This window comes from Thamnophis sirtalis, unplaced genomic scaffold (assembly GCF_051295495.1).
Source record: "Thamnophis sirtalis isolate CommonGarterSnake01/CBP01778 unplaced genomic scaffold, rThaSir2_p1.2 scaffold_12, whole genome shotgun sequence".
Lineage (NCBI taxonomy): Eukaryota > Metazoa > Chordata > Lepidosauria > Squamata > Natricidae > Thamnophis > Thamnophis sirtalis.
In genome coordinates, this window is record NW_028261392.1 from 61,534,393 (window position 1) to 61,556,774 (window position 22,382).

Below are 22,382 nucleotides of genomic sequence, written 5' to 3' on the forward strand. Positions count from 1 at the left end.
ACACCAGCTTTAAAAACACTCATTTAATTAGGCTACTTTTTGCATCAGTCTCAAACCATAAATTGAAACTGTTCCTGAGATTGTGTAAGGTACAGAATGTCCTGAGAAACTGCTAGAATGGATTTATTAAAAACAACAATGTACTTTCAAAGGATACTGTTAAAATCATATGTCCAATTTAATTATATCAATCCCTATCTAATGTATGACTGGAAGGGAGGCAGCTGTGCATTTACAAACCTGCATTCCCCATGTCTTTCTGTAAATGCAAGTGTGGCATTCTCCAATAACAGAAAAAAATACAGAAAGAAATAGAGCTTTCAATAGCAATCACACTTAGACTTATATACCGCTTCACAGTGCTTTTACAGCCCTCTCTAAGTGGTTTACAGAGTCAGCATATCGCCCCCAACAATCTGGGTCCTCGTTTTACCGACCACAGAAGGATGGAAGGATGGAAGTCAACGTTGAGCCTGGTGAGAATCGAACTGCCAAACTGCAGGCAGCAGCAAGTAAGCAGAAGTAGCCTGCAGTACCGCATTCTAACCACTGCGCCACCATGGCTCTTTCAAGTAACCAGACCAATTGTGGGGGATTATGTGGACATGATTACTTGTGTGGTCTAAGAATATTTTGGCCATTATCATTAAAAGAAGTAAAAACATTGTTTTTTCCTTAACAAATGGGGAAGAGAATGCGGCTCCTTCATTTTGGAATGTGAATTAATGGTCAATTTCATCTCAGCAAGTCGTTGCCCTCCCTTATCAGCACGGTGCCTTGCCTTGTGCTCCCAGGATCTGATGGGATTTGAAATCTAATACACCTGGAGGATACCAGTTGCCTATCCTTAATATAAGCCAAAGCATCATCAAAGCACTAGCATTAACACTTAGGCTTATATAACACTTCATAGTGCTTTACAGCCATTGCTAAACCAGGGGTAGTCAACCTTTATATACCTACCGCCCAGTGGTGGGTTTCAAAAATTGTTCGAACCTACTCTGTGGGTGTGGCCTCCTTTGTGGGAGTGGCTTGCCGCCCATGTGACCGGATGGGAGTGGCTTGCCGCCCATGTGACCGGATATGAAGATGCCGACGACACTTGTCAGAACCACCTTAAATTACCTCACACACAGCACTGGCATGCATAAGAATAGGATGTAAACTTGTTTTTTAAAAGGCATCTTTGGTTTGCGTTAAAACAACTTCAACATACGCAATGTTCTGATTGCACCACAAACGCAGTAGTCATCCTTACCTTTCACAGAGGCACTGAGTTTTATAAATATGAGCATGATAGTGTAGAATAATCATATCCAAGGACCAGTGGTGGGTTTCAAAAATTTTTGGAACCTCTTCTGTAGGTGTGGCCTGCTTTCTGGGTCCACTGGTGGAACCTCTTCTAACCGGTTCGGTAGATTTGATGAACCGGTTCTACCGAACAGGTGCGAACTGGTAGGAACCCACCTCTGCCTACCGCCCACTTTTGTATCTCTCTTAATAGCAAAATTTTCTAACCGCCCATCGGTTCCACAGTAATGGTGATTTATAAAGTAGGGAAGTCAATTAAATTTTTTTAAAAAGGAAAGTGTTTCAGTATCGGACAAAACCCCTACCGCCCACCATGAAATCTGGAACGCCCACTAGTGGGCGGTAGGGACCAGGTTGACTACCACTCCTCTAAATAGTTTACAAAGTCAGCATATTGCCCCCCACAAAAGAGTAGTAGAGCCGAGGTGGCACAGTGGTTAGGGTGCAGGCCACTTCAGCTGACTGTGATCTGCAGTTCAGCGGTTCTCATCTCACCGGCTCAAGGTTGACTCAGCCTTCCATCCTTTCGAGGTGGGTGAAATGAGGACCCAGACTGTGGGGGCGATATGCTGACTCTGTAAACCGCTTAGAGAGGGCTAAAAGCCCTATGAAGCGGTATATAAGTCTAACTGCTATTGCTATAGTCTAACTGCTATAGTAGACTTCTGAATAGCAGGAGCTGATGAAGACTGTCATAGGAGAAAGCACCTCATGTCATTCCCATTCAGTTTTCCATCATAGGAACTGAGGGCTGGACTAGGTCTGGTAGAGAAAAACTATGTTCTTATGTGATACAAACTATATGGCCTTTATGTCTGGAATCTTTCCATTTGTCCCAAATGATTTAGTGTTCTATAAGGAGAATAAAAAGACCAGATTACTGAGACTCTAGACCTCATCCCTAGTTCTCCATCGCACCAAGTTATAAGCATGCAACAATAGCAATAGCAATAGCAGTTAGACTTATATACCGCTTCATAGGGCTTTCAGCGCTCTCTAAGTGGTTTACAGAGTCAGCATATTTGCCCCCAACAACAATCCGGGTCCTCATTTTACCCACCTCGGAAGGATGGAAGGCTGAGTCAACCTTGAGCCAGTGAGATTTGAACAGCCGAACTGCAGAATTGCAGTCAGCTGAAGTAGCCTGCAGTGCTGCATTTAACCACTGCGCCACCTCGGCTCTAGAATCTTGATTTACTTATTCGACATGAACAACTGCTGCCTAGTAACTACAATAAGTAAGCAGAATGTGTTGTGAGTTGGTCACCCAAATGGATTTGGATAGACTAATACAAGTTTTCTAAATAATCTCCTTTTGTGTTCATTCTTAGTTGAACATGTTGTTTGTGTTATCCTTTCTGTTTTTTTTATCATTTGGGCACATTCTCATATATTGAACAGAATTGATTCATAACAGCTTTGGCTGTCGGAGGTGATCTGTCCAAAAAAACAAGATAATTTAATTTTACAACATGCTGACATGTTCTTACTTGCTTCTATGTGTAGGAGTGATAGAGAGGGGTCAATCTGTGTATTTCAAGATGTCACGTATTCCAAAAATGCCTATCCAGCATTATAATGCTGGGTTACTAATCCTGTTCAGGGTTCACAAGGTTGACTCAGCCTTCCATCCTTCTGACGTGGGTAAAATGAGGACCCAGATTGTTGGGGGCAATATGCTGACTCTGTAAACCGCTTAGAGAGGGCTAAAAGCCTTATGAAGCGGTATATAAGTCTAACTGCTATTGCTATTGCTATTCACTTCATTAAAATCTGATTGGACACTCTAGAAGGAATCCAGGATGTTTAGAATTGTAATTCACTTGTTGGCTTCCAGGATCATAAAAAGGGAATTGTGTAAATTTAGATCCCCTACATTATTATATAAGAATAGGGATGATGATAAAGCCAAGGAGGAAATGAATGGGAGAATATTTTGTACTTTTAATGGTAATTTCAGTGAGGTTTGCTTCACACAAATGGCCAGGAAATCTCCTATGTATGTTCTCTCTGTCCAGCAACAGTTAAAAGAACATTAGCCTGGCCAGCAGGAAAAAAAATCTAATTATAATTAAAATAATAATAATTTAGGAAATCACTAGTCTCTTTATAATCTTTAAAGTGTTAATTTTCTTATAGATTTGTTAATATACTTTATATTACATCAAATAATCACAGCTTCACATTTACTAAGATAACCAGGAATTTCCATAGGTTGCAACTTCTCTTAATATTGAATAGCAGACTAATCCATCTGAGAATTATGTGGAAAAAATGGTTGAGAGAACTTCTTTATGAACTTAAGAGCACATGGGAAGTTTTGCAAGTTTTTTTTTCTTTGGGGAAATGTCAGATAATCTGATCAAAGTTCATTAATATCTCATCTAGCTTGGCTCTCAAGTTATTTCTTCATTGTAATAATGAACTGTATCTTGTTAAATTGCAAATTCGTCTGCACCAATAATTTAAAAATGCGTCAGTTTTATATTTCACTGAATAGGTAGGAAACAGAACTGACCAACTACCCTAATTTTAAACTATATTCTCTAGGATTGACAGAGGAATGAAATAGAATTTAAGAGTGAATTAATAGTCTTCTGTCATTTTGTCATCTGAGGGCTTATTTATTTATTTTATTTATGTTTTATATACCCATCGCCCATCTCCCTCAAAGAAAGGAGGATTAAGGTTTTCCTCCTTTTTTAAAAGATGTTTTGACATTTTGCAAATCTTCAAAAATGTTTTGAAGATACAATCAATATGTTGTTTTAAATAACAGCACAGAAAATTTTCACAAAACACTCAGTTCAACACAGAAACGTATTGAGTTCAGTTTGCCATTTCTCATTCTACTTCAACCTAGAAATTAACACAAGTGAAGCATTTGGTTCCCCTTTCAGCCTTAAAAATTTGGGGGAAGGGAGGAAAGAAAGGAAGGGAAGGAGGAAGGAAAAGAAAGGAAGTTATATTAAAATAGGAGAATGGGTCTAGTCCGAAGATTTGTGAGTTGGAGAGAGAAAAGGTAGCCATATTCTGAATAGAAAGCAGCAATTATTTATATGCCATCCCAGGAAAGACAAATGCAGTCTATTATCTATTTAGCTGTTCAGGAGCAACTTTTCAATAAACTTAAACTGATGTTTTTTCTTAATATCCCATTCTGGCAGCCATGTGTCCCACTTTATAACAGTCCTCTTTTTAAAAGGTGCATGCTCTATGCCAAGTTTCACCATACATGACCCGACAAATGCGCGCACAACAAAAGCACGCCGACAAAACCGTAGTGAGAAAACCGTGACGTCAAAATTGCGCTCACAACAGCGCGCCGACAGCGCGCCGACAAAAGCGCGATTAGGGTTAAGGTAAGGGTTAGGGTTAGGGTTAGGTTCAGGGTTAGGTTCAGGGTTAGGTTCAGGGTTAGGTTTAGGGTTAGGTTCAGGGTTAGGTTCAGGGTTAGGTTCAGGGTTAGGTTCAGGGTTAGGTTCAGGGTTAGGTTCAGGGTTAAGTTCAGGGTTAGGTTTAGGGTTAGGTTCAGGGTTAGGTTCAGGGTTAGGTTTAGGGTTAGGTTCAGGGTTAGGTTCAGGGTTAGGTTTAGGGTTAGCTTTAGGGTTAGGTTTAGGGTTAAGTTTACGGTTAGGTTTAGGGTTAGGTTCCGGGTTAGGTTCCAGGTTAGGTTTAGGGTTAGGTTTAGGGTTAGGGTTAGGGTTAGGTTTAGGGTTAAGTTTAGGGTTAGGTTTAGGGTTAGGTTCCGGGTTAGGTTCCGGGTTAGGTTTAGGGTTAGGTTTAGGTTTAGGTTCCGGGTTAGGTTCCGGGTTAGGTTTAGGGTTAGGGTTAGGGTTATTATCTTGTTTTCGCGTTATTTGTTGATGGCACGCTTTTGTTGGCGCGCTGTTGTTGGTGTGCTGTTGTGGGTGCGATTTCAATGTCGCGGTTTTCTCACCGCGGTTTTGTCGGTGCGGTTTTGTCGTGTGCGCATTTGTCGGTGAACCTCACCATAAAGGGTCTTTGGAGAGAAGGGCAGGATGCTTGAGGCAGCTCATCATCTAATTAGCATAGAGTACTGATCTGTAGCTGTAACGTTTGCCACTCTGTTGAAATATACTGCAGGTTTATTCACAGAAAGCATTTATACACTTGCTTGTATATATATAGAAGCAAATGTATAATTTATGTAACTAGCACATACGGTACAAGTTTTTGGAACCTGTATAATTTTTCTCCTTGTGTGGAAGAGAAATCATATACTTGCCGTGACCTGCAGTATATACAAATTTATGGCAATAGTAAGTGTTTTGATTACTAAGAAAATGGGAAGTAAAAGAAGATAAATGGGAGAGCATTTTTTGCTTTAATTTTTTTTTTTTTTGGCTTCTCCATGCTCAGGTCTCATTCGGCCAGGCAATCCGCCAAACTTAATAGAAGAGAGGAACTTCCAATGTAACTTTTTAAGTGTTAGAAATTGAGAGAGTTGCATACTGTGTTGACTTGCTTTAAATAGGAATCTCAAAATTGCAATACTGTATATATACAGTAGCAATATGTTATGCCCTCTGTGCTGGTTTTTCCTGGAGTTAAAATCTGAAGACATGAGACTAACTTTGAAAAATCCTTACATGTTCATAGCAATAGCAAAAGCAGTTAGACTTATATACCGCTTCATAGGGCTTTCAGCCCTCTCTAAGCGGTTTACAGAGTCAGCATATCGCCCCCACAGTCTGGGTCGTCATTTCACCCACCTCGGAAGGATGGAAGGCTGAGTCAACCTTGAGCCGGTGAGATTAGAACCGCTGAACTGCAGATAACAGTCAGCTGAAGTGGCCTGCAGTACTGCACCCTAACCACTGCGCCACCTCGGCTCATATGTTAAGGAATGGAACAGAATCCTCAATAATGTATTCAGCAAAGAAAAAAGGGACATTTGAGAAAGATACTAAGAGCAGAAAAATATTAATTCTCTGAAACCTAATTCTTTTTCAACGAGAATGTTCTTTTTTATAAACCAAAATCTCCAAAATTGCTTTAATGTTTTTAAAGAGTTATGTTGAAACTCTGAAGAGCCGAGGTGGCGCAGTGGTTAGGGTGCAGTACTGCAGGCCACTTCAGCAGACTGTTATCTGCAGTTCAGCGGTTCCAATCTCACCGGCTCAAGGTTGACTCAGCCTTCCATCCTTCCGAGGTGGGTGAAATGAGGACCCGGATTGTTGTTGGGGGCAATATGCTGACTCTGTAAACCGCTTAGAGAGGGCTGAAAGCCCTATGAAGCGGTATATAAGTCTAACTGCTATTGCTATTGCTATTGAGGATGGAAGGCTGAGTCAACCTTGAGCCGATGAGATTTGAACAGCCGAACAGCCGAACTGCAGTCAGCTGAAGTAGCCCGCAGTGCTGCATTTAACCACTGCGCCACCTCGGCTCTATGCTATAATTATTATTACTGATTATGTTCAAATCAAGGTTTATATTAGGAATTACGGCCAAATTATCCGTTTTGGCATCTTCCTTGTACAGTTCATTTCACCATCACCTTCCTCTGGCACTTTTATATGATAAATAGGATTTTCAGCTTCGCTCCCTTCTGGTCTCTCATGATATATGACAGAAGACACTTCCCATATGGAAAATCTCTGGCTCCATTCATCCAGTTCTCACTCCTAGTTCCACATTCCAAGGCATTTATTTAACTCATGTTTTCTACATCCTACCCTGCCCCTGGCCTCTTATTAGGGAGACAATGTCAGTGGCTTTTTAAATTCCACTTGACAGCGGAAGAGATCAGTTTATATCCTGCATGGCTAACTCCCCCCCCACCTCCACACACACACACAAAAGTCTCCCTCTTTCTCTGCTGCTGGAAATGCTGTTGCTAGTTATAAGTGGAGAGGGAGATTGGTTTTTTCTTCCATTCAGTCACATCCAGTTCTTGGAATGGATAAGTCTCTGACCTTTTCCATTGACAAGATTTTTCAGAAATGGTTCGCCATTGCCTCCTTCCTAGGTGTCAGCCTCTGCTTTGCTGTTGCTTCGGCTGCCATGAAATGGGGAGGGAGGGCATGGTATTTGGGAGGGGTTACTAATTGTGCTGGAGGAAGGTTCTGGAGCTCAGCTCCCTGTCGGACTACGCATGCGTAGGAGATTCCCGCCAGGACTAACGGCACCGACATTCCATCTTCGTGATGCCTTTTGAAGTTATCTCACACCTGACACTTGGGAGAATTATGATTGGACTGTAACTGTGATGCCAAGGGGTGGGGAATGGGTTATTCTATATATCAATCGCTTTCGCGCCTAAATAATCAGTCTTCACTTCGCTATGCCTTTAATCATTTATAATTAGTAAAAGTACACTTGATTTCTAGCCATGGAGTCTCATGGTCTTCTTTCCTAATTATCTAATGGAGAGGTTCTGACACTAGGGCTGAGAGAGAATACTCTCAGAGCCGAGGTGGCGCAGTGGTTAGGGTGCAGCACTGCAGGCCACTTCAGCTGACTGCTATCTGCAGTTCAGCGGTTCTAATCTCACCGGCTCAAGGTTGACTCAGCCTTCCATCCTTCCGAGGTGGGTAAAATGAGGACCCGGATTGTTGTTGGGGGCAATATGCTGATTCTGTAAACCGCTTAGAGAGGGCTGAAAGCCCTATGAAGCGGTATATAAGTCTAACTGCTATTGCTATTGCTAAACTCTCTAAGGCAGGTTGTCAGTGATCAGAATATACATCTTTTTGCATCTCTCCTTACCGATCTCTGCGGTCCTGTGAATTGAATTAGAAAGCTTTTGCTAAGAATTTAGCTTCTTTTTTTTATTGAAATTTTTTGAAAAAAAGGCTTTTACAAATATTTACCTCCCCTCCCCCATCCTCCCCACCCGAACCCAACCCCTCCCCAACCTTCCCCCGCCCCGACTTCCCAGAACAAATACAGGGTATAAATCTTTAACAAAGATGTTCTAAAATAAACTTTAAAAAAAAGTTAGTATCATCTTTCATTTGAGCTTGAATTCCTCTTTTGTTAGGCTAACTCTAAACAGATTATATCATTCCTTGTTTCTTCAGTCATAAAGTATCTGGAATTTCTTAGTATTTATTTTGAATATAGTCAATCTATCTTCTCCACTCCAGTTTATATCTCTCATTTGAGTGGTCTTAGAGATATGCTGATATTTTAGCCATCTCTGCTAAGTTTTTAACTTTTAATGTCCATTCTTGAATAGTAGGCAAATGTTCCTTCTTCCAGTATTGCGCCACCAACAGTCTTGCTGCTGTTATTAAATGCAAAATCAAGTTAGTCTCTATAACAGTACAATCATTAGTTATACCTAACAGGAATAACCGAGGGGTAAACTTTATCCTTTTTTAAAGAACATTTTGCATAATCCACCATATTTTTATCCAAAATGTTTTAACCTTTTTACAAGTCCACCATATATGGTAATATGTAGCAATATGTAGAATTTAGCTTCTTGAGAGGTCTGAGAATCCAATTTACAGTCAGAAACCACTTTGGGTACAGGAAAAAGCAGGACGTTTGCAATATTCTCTCACACTATGGTAAATACTAATAGAAAGAAGTAGTATTTACCATAGTGTGAGAATTCTCTCACACTACGGTACATACTAATAGTCTGATCACATTCCATATAAATAGCAAAGTGCTAGCTTTTGGCAACTGGTGCTTAAAGAACAATGCAGCATTTTTCATCTGCTTCACTTCAGGACTAGCTCTCCCTTGACATCATTCCAACTCATGCAAGTAGACTTGGGTGACCCCTGACTCAGTGTAGATGTTGGTATAATTTCAGTGTAGATGGGGGTATAAAGTCAGGCCCGAGCAGAGGTGGGTTCCTACCAGTTTGCACCTATTCGGTAGAACCGGTTCGTCAAATCTACCGAACTGGTTAGAAGAGGTTCCACCAGTGGACCCGGAAAGCAGGCCACACCTACAGAAGAGGTTCCAAAAATTTTTGAAACCACCACTGTGGGTGTATAATGTCCCGCAGTTATCTATGCATTAATAATGATCCAGTAATATTTCCTTATACATTTTAGGGACCTTTCCTTACATAATTGGTGTTTTCTTTCATACTTTTGGATTTCTAATTTCTCTTTCCGTTACTTGGCAATTGCTGAAACCAATCCCACGTGAAAAAGTATTCAAAGCCTTCTTGATTCTAATTGTCAATTTATTTATTCCTGCACATTGTAATATTTATTCATTTACACATCTCTGTTTTTCCACTGTTGTGCAAACACAATTCCAGCAACTGCTGGAGGTGGCGCAGTGGTTAAATGCAACACTGCAGGCTACTGCTAGATCAGCAGTTCAGCGGTTCAAATCTCACCGGCTCAGGGTTGACTCAGCCTTCCATCCTTCCGAGGTGGGTAAAATGAGGACCCAGATTGTTGGGGGCAATATGATGACTCTCTGTAAACCGCTTAGAGAGGGCTGAAAGCCCTATGAAGCGGTATATAAGTCTACTGCTATTGCTATTGCTATTGCTAACATGTGTAAAATTAAATATATATTATACTTCCTTTCAAATGGCCAACAAAATATTTCTGGTTTTAATTTCATATCTTGCTTTACGATTGCTTCTAACCAGTAACTTCTGAATAGCTACTTGGACCGACCTAAGTACTAATTCATAATTTCATATCTGGTCACATGGGTGGCAAGCCACTCCCATCCGGTCACATGGGCAGCAAGCCACTCCCATCCGGTCACACGGATGGCAAGCCACTCCCACAAAGGAGGCCACACCCACAGAGTAGGTTCCAACAATTTTTGAAACCCACCACTGGGCCCTAGGTATTCCACTGAGTATCAACCAAACTTTCTTTAGCCAGGACGAAAGATTTCTGCAGCTTTGCTTCTAAAAGCGTGCATTTGTTATACCGACTACAGTTGCAAGATGAAAGCTAGGAACCAAAGCAAAGAGACAAAATTGGAGTTTGATGTGTGAGGAAGGAGGGAAGGGAACCATGAGGCAGAGAGAAGGATGAGTTGGGGGTCAAAACCTGCCAGTCCTACATGGATAATTTAATAGTTTGAGAGTTTGGTTTATCCTTGCCTTAATAACCCTGACAACTCAAATTGCCACTTTTAAGTCGATCTCTACCTACACAGCTGATCGGAAAGTGGAAGTCTGTGGCAACACAATATTAATAATTACAACAATTTTATTTCTCAGCTTTCTAAAGCTTCAGAGAGACAGCTTCCCCTTCACACCCACCCTTGACCAACAATGGAGCTGCCAATAATGGATGGTGACAGATTAGTCTTTTCAATGGCTCATTCTGAGCCTTTTGGTTTAATGCAAAAGGAACCTCTCGCTTAGCAGCAGCATGGGATGAACTCAGCTTCAGTTTTGCTGTTCTTTGGATGGCAATCAGCCAGGGCTTACTTGATGACTGTTTTATGTCGCTGAATTGGCTAAAGAAACTGACAAGATTGAGATCCTGGGGCCACCACATAAGGAAATTATACACTTTCCACGGACAATTAATTTATTGAAATTCAATCCACAGATTTACTGCGACTCATTTATATATTTGTTTTGTGTGTTATTTTATCCTTCCTTTAAGAATTTCTAGGCTACATACATACAGTAGCATTATTTTATTTTCTCTTCATTACTATGCTGTGAATTTTATAGATGTGTAGAACTTTGGTACTTCTCACTTTTATTTGAAACATCACACACCATAAAAATGCTAGGGTGATTTGTTGAAGAACACTCAAATGTGTACAAAAATATGTGCCATTCTACTTGGATCTTTGCTTCATCACTTGTATAACTTCCAACAGGGGTGGGTTCCTGCCAGTTCTAACCTCTTCTATAGAAGAGGTTCCACAAATCTGTAGTGCTGTTTAGAACCGGTTCCAGCTCCTTCCACCCGCCCATCTGGACATCATCAAGATGAAGAGTGAGAGGAGGAATTCTGGGAGTTGAAGTCCACAAGTCTTAAAGCTGTCAAGTTTGAACATCCCTGGAGTTTTTTTTTCTAAAGGGTTAGGGGTGCAAGGGTCTTGTAACTTGACAGCTTTAAGACTTGCACACTTCAATGCCAGAGTTCCTGAGCCAACATGACTGGAGGAGGAACTCTGGGAGTTAAAGTCCACAAGTCTTAAAGCTATCAAGTTTGAACTCCCCTGGAGTTTTTTTTTCTAAAGGGTTAGGGGTGCAAGGGTCTTGTAACTTGACAGCTTTAAGACTTGCGCACTTCAATGCCAGAGTTTCTGAGTCAACATTTTGGTTGCTAAGCAAGAGCATTGTTAAGTGAGTTTCACCACATTTTACAAGTTGGCCATGCCCACCCAGTCACATGGCTGGCAAGCCACTCCCACCCGGTCACGTGGCTGGCAAGCCACTCCCACAAAGCAGGCCACACCTACAGAAGAGGTTCTAAAAATAATCTGAAGCTCACCACTGGCTTCCAAATATATTCACCAATGTTCCACTTTACTGCTTACTCCCCCAAGATTTATTTTTCTGGGGTAGGTGATATTAATAAGTATTAAGGGGTGTAAAAGGGACAACAAAGAAGTGTGATTGAACAAGGAGACAATTGATTTAGAATGTTGTTCCATTTCTCCTATTCATTGTGTATTCCTTAACATCATTCTGCACGCCTTTTGAATACATGATTCTGGCAACCATCATTGCGAATTGCATCGTTTTGGCCTTGGAGCAGCATCTCCCCGAAGATGATAAGACACCGATGTCTCGCAGATTAGTAAGTTGACTTTGATTTTTGTTTGATTTTCCTTTCTTCTAGACAGAGCTGCAGTTTTTCCATTGTATAATTTCAGTCTCAAGGATGATAAATCAGCAGCTATTCCGATTTGTCTTGACCTTCAGAGTTTGGGGTGTTATCATGATGTAGAACAGTCCTCCAGTCTTTTAGCAAAGGCTGGAGATGCTTGTTGTAATTGCAGAGTTCCAACTCTAGTTGCAGAGGTGAGTTCCTACCAGTTCGCACCTATTCGGTAGAACCGGTTCGTCAAATCTACCAGACCGGTTAGAAGAGGTTCTATCAGTGGACCCGGAAAGCAGACCACACCTACAGAAGAGGTTCCAAAAAAATTTGAAACCCACCACTGCTAAAGGATTAGGGGTGCAGGGATCTTGTAACTTGACAGCTTTAAGACTTGCATGCTTCAATGCCAGAGTTCCTGAGCCAACGTGACTGGAGGAGGAATTCTGGGAGTTGAAGTCCACAAGTCTTAAAGCTGTCAAGTTTGAAGACCCCTAGTTTTTTTTCCTAAACGGTTAGGGGTGCAAGGATCTTGTAACTTGACAGCTTTAAGACTTGCATGCTTCAATGCCAGAGTTTCTGAATAGCCACTTGGACCGACCTAAGTACTAATTCATAATTTCATATCCGGTCACATGGGCGGCAAGCCACTCCCATCCGGTCACATGGGTGGCAAGCCACTCCCACAAAGGAGGCCACACCCACAGAGTAGGTTCCAACAATTTTTGAAACCCACCACTGCCTAGTTGGCACAGAACACTCTTGGCTCTTATTTCTTCTGAAAATTAGTCTAGGCCAAGTTGTACAAAGTTGTACAAAGCCACTACAAAGTGGCTGGGAGCATACAATAAATTAAGCCAAAAGATTGGGGTGTGAAAATTTATTACTAAATTTTGTTGTTTGAAACTGTTTCCTGTACACTCTGCATGGAGCCATTCTGAATTTGAACAAATTAGCAAGCTTGTAAATTACTAGGAAGTAAACGTTGTCTGTGATGGGGAGATAAGATAGTGATAGATGCCCACTTGTCATCAGATTAGTGAATTATGTTAACACTATTAAAATGTACCATCTGATTCTAAGTAATTGGAACTAGTTTTTGTTGTTGCTTTAAACATGTAGCAGTTGTGTGTGTGTGGGAGGGAGGGAGAGTGAGAGAACAAGAATTAGCAGGCAACAAGGTTTTCATTAGTCACAAAGAGCCTAAGCTTAATATTTAAAATCTTTTAGTCCCATATAAAGTGTGGCACTAAAAAGGAATTCATTGGATGTTGATATATCCATCCCACTTAAGGGAAATTCTTCTGAAATCAATAGGACTGTTCAGAACTTGTCTGGATTATTAATCAGAACTAATGTTTTTTTGCTTTTTAATTTACTGATTATATTCTGAAAAAGTTCAAGGCCATCTCAGTAAATAATCTAAGACTATGACCTTATTAAATCCTGTTGAATTCAATTGGATTGAATAAACATAGGTCACGCAAAACTCTAAATTAGAAATTGCAATTAGGAAGCTCCAAAACTTTCCCCTTGATAGTTGCTAATTACAATTTCTGATCTGTTTGTTTCCTCTGTCATTGTAGGAAAAGACAGAACCTTACTTTATTGGGATTTTTTGCTTTGAAGCTGGCATTAAAATAGTTGCGTTGGGATTCGTTTTCCACAAGGGTTCATACCTGCGAAATGGATGGAATGTCATGGATTTCATTGTGGTCCTAAGTGGGTAAGTTTGTTCTATTCATAGTCATTGCATTATTTAAAGTTGCTGAGAATGTTTTTGGACTGTGAATGTGTGTAAGAAGAATTTCTTTTCAAAAAAAGTTTAAAGCAAGTTCAAGTGAGAGAATTTGCAACAGGAAGCGTTAACTGTTTTTCTAACTATCTGCTTCATTCCTTAAGCCTGATCATCTCCACCTCCATGTTTTTTTTAATAAACTTATTACTTGTTCGTTTATTAACAAGTTTTAGATAAATGAATGTAATGAATGTAAAAATTTTAAATGTGCAAAAAGGGAAACAAAGCAAAAAGAGCTGAGGTGGCGCAGTGGTTAGGGTGCAGTACTGCAGGCCACTTTAGCTGACTGTGATCTGCAGTTCAGCGGTTCTAATCTCACCGGCTCAAAGGTCGACTCAGCCTTCCATCCTTCCGAGGTGGGTGAAATGAGGACCCGGATTGTTGGGGGCAAGTTGCTGACTCAATTTGCTAAAAAAATATATTGTAAACCGCTTAGAGAGGGCTGAAAGCCCTATGAAGCGGTACATAAGTCTAATAAATAAATAAATAAATAAATAAACAAACAAACAAACAAACAAACAAATAAATAAATAAATAAATAAATAAATAAATACTAATAGAGAGGGGGAAGCTATTGATGTATATTATATAATAAATATCAAACAAATTTATCAATTCATCTGAACGGGTAAAATTAATGCTTGTCTGACATTACAAAATATCATGAAATCTATGTCAGAGAGGAAAACACATGGAATCATTTTTTTTAAAAAAATTAATAGATAAAATGCCTTTTCAAAAACGTATAAATCACACATCTCTTGAATTCAATCCTTAATACGAGGAATATGAATAATTTCCCAATTTCTCAGAACAATTTTCTAACCAGCACTGATGGTCTAACCATAACATGTCAAAAGTAGTCAAATTGCTACTACTTTATACTCTACTACATAATTTAACCTCACATTGCAATGTGTTTGTATAACATCAGTAGTTATGTTTAGAGTTAACGTTATATTATCAAAGTGTGGTTGTGAAGATTCTGTATGACTTCAGGACTGAAAAATTATCTAAAATAATTGTCAAATTTATTACTTCTATCTGTAATACGGGTGTCAAAATGGTGCCCCATGGCCTGGATGTGTCATGCACAGGCCACACCCACCCTCAGCTCAGGAAAGGCCAAAAACATTGCAATACATCATGATACATCACGTTTGTTTGTTTGTTTATTTTATTAGTTTTGTATGCCGCCCACTCCCGAAGGACTCCGGGCGGCTCACAATAAAACAGGGAAAGGGGAATAAATAAGACAATACAAAAAAAATTAAAAATACACAACAGTCACAAATGGAGCGGGGCTGGATACTTCAACAGCCCCCAGCCTGTCGGAGCAGCCAGGACTTAGTAGCTTTACGGAAGGCCGGGAGGGTAGTAAGGGTCCGGATCTCCACAGGGAGCTCGTTCCAGAGGGCCGGAGCAGCATATCCCCCGGGGGTTCACCAGCCGGCATTGGCTGGCGGATGGAACCTGGAGAAGGCCAAGCCTGTGAGATCGAGTCGGTCTTTGGGAGGTAATTGGCAGGAGGCGGTCTCTCAGGTACCCAGGTCCGATGGCACGCAGGGCTTTATAAGTAACGACTAGCACCTTGAGTAACGACTAACTAAAGAAGGCCACACCCACAGAGTAGGTTCGAACAATTTTTGAAACCCACCACTGCATAGTACCCATTACTAACTTTAGTAGATAGTGTGCATTAACAGGCATAACCTGAACATTTTTTTCTGGAATAACTCATTTAAAACACATTTAATAAACCACTTTAAGTTATTTGCACATCCTTTTGTATTGATATCCTTTTAATGTACAGCTGAGTAATGAAAGGCACAAACACTTCATAGACATTCCAATTATCTGGCGGATGTATTGATAGGGCCTCTAAAAATCAGTATAGCTAATACGTTTCACAGTGCTTTGAAAGACACAGCATCAACCATCCTTATAGGGCACATTTAAGAAAGGTTTGGAAATAATTCTGAGTGCGTGATAGAGATTGCCAGCATTATGTTCTGCTCTATGAATGCTACCAAATAAAGTACATTTATGAATTATACACTCAATGCGGAATTCTCTCTGAAATGGCAGCCTAAGATAATTATTCTTTGCTAGACATATGTGACTTGGTATCTTCAGGGACTTTTGGCATGGTATTACTTTAGACAGAATTATGAACATGTTACAGAACGCTTGCTCAATGGATTATCAGTGATGATCAGATCAAGCTGATATATCAATATATTTCATTGTTTAACATTAGCTGGTTTTCTTGCTCTCTCTGAATTATATAAGTCTGTATGCATGCAGGCACAAATGCACACGATGCATGCAACAAAGGTTGGAAGTATTATGAATATTTTTGGGCAAAATATACTTTGGATGGATCAAGAAGTAGTTAAGGCACTGGGCTAGAAACTGGAAGATTCTAAGTCCCACCTAGCAGAAAACCAGCCAGGTGATCTTGGGACAGTTAAGGTTTCTGAGCCCTGAGGCAGAGGTAAAATTACTTCTGAAAATCTTGCGAAGAAAACTGCAGGGACTTGTCTAGAGGTCATCAGGAGTTATCATTGACTTGAAGGTACCCTCCCTCCTCCAAAAAAAAAGCCCTTTGGGTATCTTACATTGGTCTCTGGACAATAGAACCTCCTTATAGCAATAGCAGTTAGACTTATATACCGCTTCATAGGGCTTTCAGCCCTCTCTAAGCGGTTTTACAGAGTCAGCATATCACCTCCACAGTCTGGGTCCTCATTTTACCCACCTCGGAAGGATGGAAGGCTGAGTCAACCTTGAGCCGGTGAGATTTGAACCGCTGAACTGCAGATAACAGTCAGCTGAGGTGGCCTGCAGTACTGCACCCTAACCACTGCACCACCTTGGCTCCTTATGTCCTTATGTGCCACCTTGGCTCCTTATGTCCTTATGTTTATGGTTGTGTAAAATATATAAACATACTTCTTGTAGACTGTGTATGCTTATTGGCCTGTGTGGGAGCAGAGAGTAGAAACATCTCATGACGTTTTTTGCTTTCTGAAAAAGTCCAGTGCAAACTAGAGAAAATACCTATAATATTCTCCTCTGGGAGGAGAATTTGACTCTAGAAATTACAGCAGTTTGCTCTTTTGGGTGTTTTACTATGTTGGATATGGGTTATATTCAGATGTACATTCTAGAATAGTGTTTCTCAACCTTGGCAACTTTAAGTCCTGTGGATTTCAACTCCCAGAATCCCCCAGCCAGCAGAGCTGGCTGGGGGATTCTGGGAGTTGAAGTCCACAGGACTTAAAGTCACCAAGGTTGAGAAACACTGTTCTAGAATGAGGAGGAAAATGGGGGGGGAGTGTCTTTCATGCGCGCATGCGCACTGGGGGGGTAACGCATTGCATTATGGGTGCGGCACACCCACACACAACCCCCCTGCGCTCCCCCCACTTATGGCACGCGAGCCAAAAAAGGTTCCCCATCACTGATATAGGCAATAGCAACAGAATTTCAAAAGCCAGTGTTTCCCCTTCCTTCCCTTTGATACCAAAGAGAATCAATGCAGGATAGTCTTTAGCTTCTTTCTCACACTTCCTTGTTTTCCCAAGCTAATCCCATGTTTTAGTGAAGATTGCTATCTATTTTTTGCAAGATCGGCCTTGTGCCGATTTTGCAAGGGGTTTGTGTTACTTTAATAGTAAGAAGCATTTTGCATTTGGAATTCAGAGCCTTATAGATGCAGACAGAAAGAAACAGTCTTGTAGGGCAGAAATTATAGTTAACTATTTCTCTCAGGACTTTATGTTTTTTATAATATTAAGATTATTTCCAGATTATTTATTATGTACAGCCGGACCAGGAATAGAATGGGCTTTGCGATTTCTCTCTCTCGGTAGTGAATTAAATGTAACTCAGAATATGATTCCAGATAAAAGATGTAGCTTTTCATAAAGATCAGATTCCAGTTAAAACTATACCAGGCAATTAGGGATGAGAAAGATCTTCTCCTCAGTGGCAAGAAGCACCATTTAACAGAATAAGAGAGTTGGAAGGGACCTTGGGGGTCTTCTAGTCCAACCCTCTGCTCCAGCAGTAAACCCTATGTCATTTCAAAAAAAAAAAAAGGTTGTTCAATCTCTGCTTAAAAATCTCCACCCACAACTTTTGGAGTCAAGTCGTTCCACTGATTAATTTTTGTAAACTGTCAGGAAATTTCTCCTTAGTTTTAGGTGGTTCCACCACAAAACCGTGGACGACAAAATCGCGGTCGACGAAAGCGCGCATTTGACGTCATCACAGCGCGATGAAAACATCGCGCTGTGATCGAAAAATGTAAAAATAAAGCGAAAACCTTACCCTAACCCCCCCAAACCTAACCCTAAACCTAACCCTTAACCTAAGCCTAAATCTAACCCTAAACCTAACCCTTAACCTAACGCTAAACCTAACGCTAACCCTTAACCTAACGCTAAACGTAACCCTAACGCTCTAAACCTAACCCTAACCCTTAACCTAACCCTAACCCTAACCCTAAACCTAACCCTTACCTTTATGTGAATCGGCTTGCTTTAATTTTAATTTTATTTCAATTTTTAATTTTTTTCGTCGCGCTGTGATGACGTCAAATGCACGCTTTCGTCGATCGCGCTTTTGTGGACCGCGGTTTTGACGGGTCACGGTTTTAGGTTGCTTCTCTCCTTAATTATTTATGTTTTAATTGATCTATCATATGTTAATATCATGTAAGTTTCTTACATATAGCATTCTGATTAATAAGGCAACCTAGCTTGCTTGACTAAGCAATGCCTGAAAGATGAACATTTATGAGAGATGCGCATTTATAGTCATTGGTGTTATATATATATATATATATATATATATATATATATATATATATATATATATATATATATATATATATATATATATATATATATATATATATATATATATATATAAAATTTATTATGTACAGCCGGACCAGGAATAGAATGGGCTTTGCGATTTCTCTCTCTTTGTGAACAGGTAGGAGATACATTTGACAAAGACCAGAGTACAAAAGCTTAAATAACTTTGTTACACTGCAAAAGCCCTGTCTTGTTCAAGTAAGGACCCCCTCTTAAATTTGCTAAATATTCTTCTTTCCAGTAGTCTGTTCCCTAGCCAGATTTCAGTATTTTAGTATTTTAAATGCACTGCAACAACATTGAAACAATGTGTTTGGTGTGCGAAATAAATACCTATAATCCATTCCCAATTTCCTTGTGCGTTACTGTTAAAAAACATTTTAACCCATTTTATTAGGATTATTCTTTCTGTTTAATTGCATATTATAAACTGAGATAAATATATTTCTGAGAATTAATTACACGCCTAAAAACTATGGAAGTAGTGATTACCTCTCCCTTCCTAAATTTTATCCAACTGGCCACCACCTATTGAGAGGTTTCAAACGTATCAGCAGCGGAAAAAGAGCAGATTTCATAGAAAACTGGGTTTAAAACATTAAAATGAAAGAAAAGAAAAACTAGAAGATAAAATACATATTGATTTCCCTCCTTTCTCTAAATAGATCAGTCAATAAATGATAATATAGATCGCTCTTGACTTACAATCATTTGCTCATCGACTGTTTGAAGTTATGAAAAAAGTGACTTATGACCAATTCTCACATATATGATCATTGCAGCATCTCCAGGATCAGATGATCAGAGTTTGAATGCTTATCAAATGGAATATATTTATGATGGTTGCGACATTCTGGGGTCACATGATCACCATTCGCTGCCTTTCCAGGAGCTTCTGACAAGAAAGTCAACGGGAGAATAGCAATAGCAATAGCAGTTAGACTTATATACCGCTTCATAGGGCTTTCAGTTCTCTCTAAGCGGTTTACAGAGTCAGCATATCTCCCCCAACAATCCGGGTCCTCATTTTACCCACCTCGGAAGGATGGAAGGCTGAGTCAACCCTGAGCCGGTGAGATTTGAACCGCCGAACTGCAGCTAATAGTCAGCTGAAGTAGCCTGCAGTGCTGCACTTTAACCACTGCGCCACCTCGGCTCTTAGCAACTGTGCGATTCACTTAACAACCACAGCAAAAAAAGGTTGTAAAATCAGGCATGATTCACTTAATTGCCACACCACTTAGAGACGGAAATTCCAGTCCCAATTGTGGTTGAAAATAAATAGGAAGACCTCAGCTAAAATGCTCATTAGCAATTAGATTAATGAAAATTGTCCCCCAAAATGGAGGAATTCTTTGAAATCCATTAGGTAGTTTTCAGTAAGTATATTTGACTCAAGTTGTTTATGAGAAGCTTGCAATCTACTAAAATGACTGTTTGGAAGCCTTAAATTGTGCGTGACAAACACAGCTTATAAAAAGATATGGGGAGAGGGGTTTTTTTCCTTTCTTGTAGTAATGACAAAACAAACCTCATTTGATTTGCAACTCAAAACTGGTCAAATATTGAAATTGGAATTATTAGCAATCACTAAGTCAAGTACAGAAAAAAAAACCCATTCCTAATTAGGATAATTACCAACATTAGAAACTTGCTTATTAAATACGCATACAATATTGTCATTCACCGTCTATGAGAAATAAGATACTATTTTGCAATTAATTCTAATTAGCATTTTTGACTTCCATTCTTAGCAGGATAATAATGATTTTATGTATACTTGATAGAGGACTGGTGATATAATCTATAACGTTAAGAACATACTACAATGATATCTTGTTGTTGATAAATAATTTTAATAAGGGAATAATTGAAAACTGGTATATATATATATATATATATATATATATATATGTATGTATGTATGTATGTATGTATGTATGTATGTATGTATGTATGTATGTATGTAGCGACTATTTAGAATATTTTGTTGAAAAATGAAGGAATAAGAATTTCTGTTTGAATGTATGATGTACAAGGATAATAATGAACATAAGCATACCTGATTGGTGGAATTATGCATAATTGAAAACAGTGATATATAAATATAAATGGTTGGTAAAAAATATTTTTTCTATTACATGGGATTATATAAAGGTATACTGTTATCAAATAGATAATCAAGAATCATGATTTACTGGAAAAAATAATACTAATTGTAACTGAACATATATTGTACAATGAAAGTGAGGTATTTAGTTATACTAGATGAAACATCTGAGATGGTAAATATTATTTGAGAATATGGATGTTAAAACACCTGTAACCAAACGACATGCTGTATGTGATGATGGTTTTTTTTAATTGTTGTGTGTATGTGTTGTCTATGTAATAAATATAAAAAAGAATTATAAAAAAAACATTCCTAATTAGGATAATTACCAACATTAGAAAGTTCCTTATTAAACACGCATACAATATTGTCATTCACCGTCTATGAGAAATAAGATACTATTTTGCAATTAATTCTAATTAGCATTTTTGACTTCCATTCTTAGCAGGGGAAAAACGAGAGGGAAATTATCTTAGTAGCCCCATTTGAGTGGAATGTCCTTGTTTCAGGGAGAAGCTATGCAGCACTGAAAATGAAAAGTTCCCAATTTACATTTTAGCTTAGACATGAAATTGTGCTATAAAACTGCAACTTAAGCTCTCAAGTGGTTTGTGGCGATCAAGGCAAAGACACATTAGTTTGGCTGTTTTCCTGCTGCAAGACACCAGTATACTCCTTTCCAAGATGAAAAGAAAGCAGGGAAATGAAATAAGGAGATTGATAGGAGACATAATAAGGACAATTCTCGATAAACGATGCAGCAAGAAAACAGTTTGACTGGCTGTGACTGGAGCTTTAAAGGAAGAAGCTCAGATGACACTATGATGGAGATTAGCAATAGCAATAGCAATAGCAGTTAGACTTATATACCGCTTCATAGGGCTTTCAGCCCTCTCTAAGCGGTTTACAGAGTCAGCATATCGCCCCCAACAACAATCTGGGTCCTCATTTTACCCACCTCGGAAGGATGGAAGGCTGAGCCGGTGAGATTTGAACAGCCGAACTGCTGAACTGCAGTCAGCTGAAGTAGCCTGCAGTGCTGCATTTAACCACTGCGCCACCTCGGCTCTATATACCGCTTCATAGGGCTTTCAGCCCTCTCTAAGCGGTTTACAGAGTCAGCATATTGCCCCCAACAATCCGGGTCCTCATTTTACCCACCTTGGAAGGATGGAAGGCTCAGTCAACCTTGAGCCGGTGAGATTTGAACAGCCAAACTGCCGAACTGCAGTCAGCTGAAGTAGCCTGCAGTGCTGCATTTAACCACTGCGCCACCTCGGCCATGCCAAGATACATAAATGGAGGATCAGGACACTAAGTCTTGAAGCCTTTGGAAAATCAGGAATGGAGCAACCAGTTTTTCTTGATATGAATGTGGGGAATAATAATTGAGGGTCTGTGTCTTAAATAAAGCCTAGTGAAAGAGAAGGGAACACAGAAGGGAAGAGCACAAATGACTTTGCTTTTTATACGAATAGCTATAAAGTAGTTATGTTCTTACTGGAAGAAGAAAGGAGTCG

The 22,382-nt window shown here is 39.7% G+C and overlaps 1 protein-coding gene across 1 annotated transcript in view; it reads left to right on the forward strand.

Annotated features, from left to right (window-relative positions):
- Positions 1–22,382, forward strand: part of CACNA1E (calcium voltage-gated channel subunit alpha1 E) — a 407,324-nt gene that overhangs the window by 74,859 nt on the left and 310,083 nt on the right. Inside the window, exons 3-4 of the mRNA XM_087726930.1 lie at positions 11,936–12,041; positions 13,649–13,788. Of these exons, the coding sequence (XP_087583056.1) occupies positions 11,936–12,041; positions 13,649–13,788 (246 nt within the window). The remainder of the gene's footprint in view (positions 1–11,935; positions 12,042–13,648; positions 13,789–22,382) is intronic.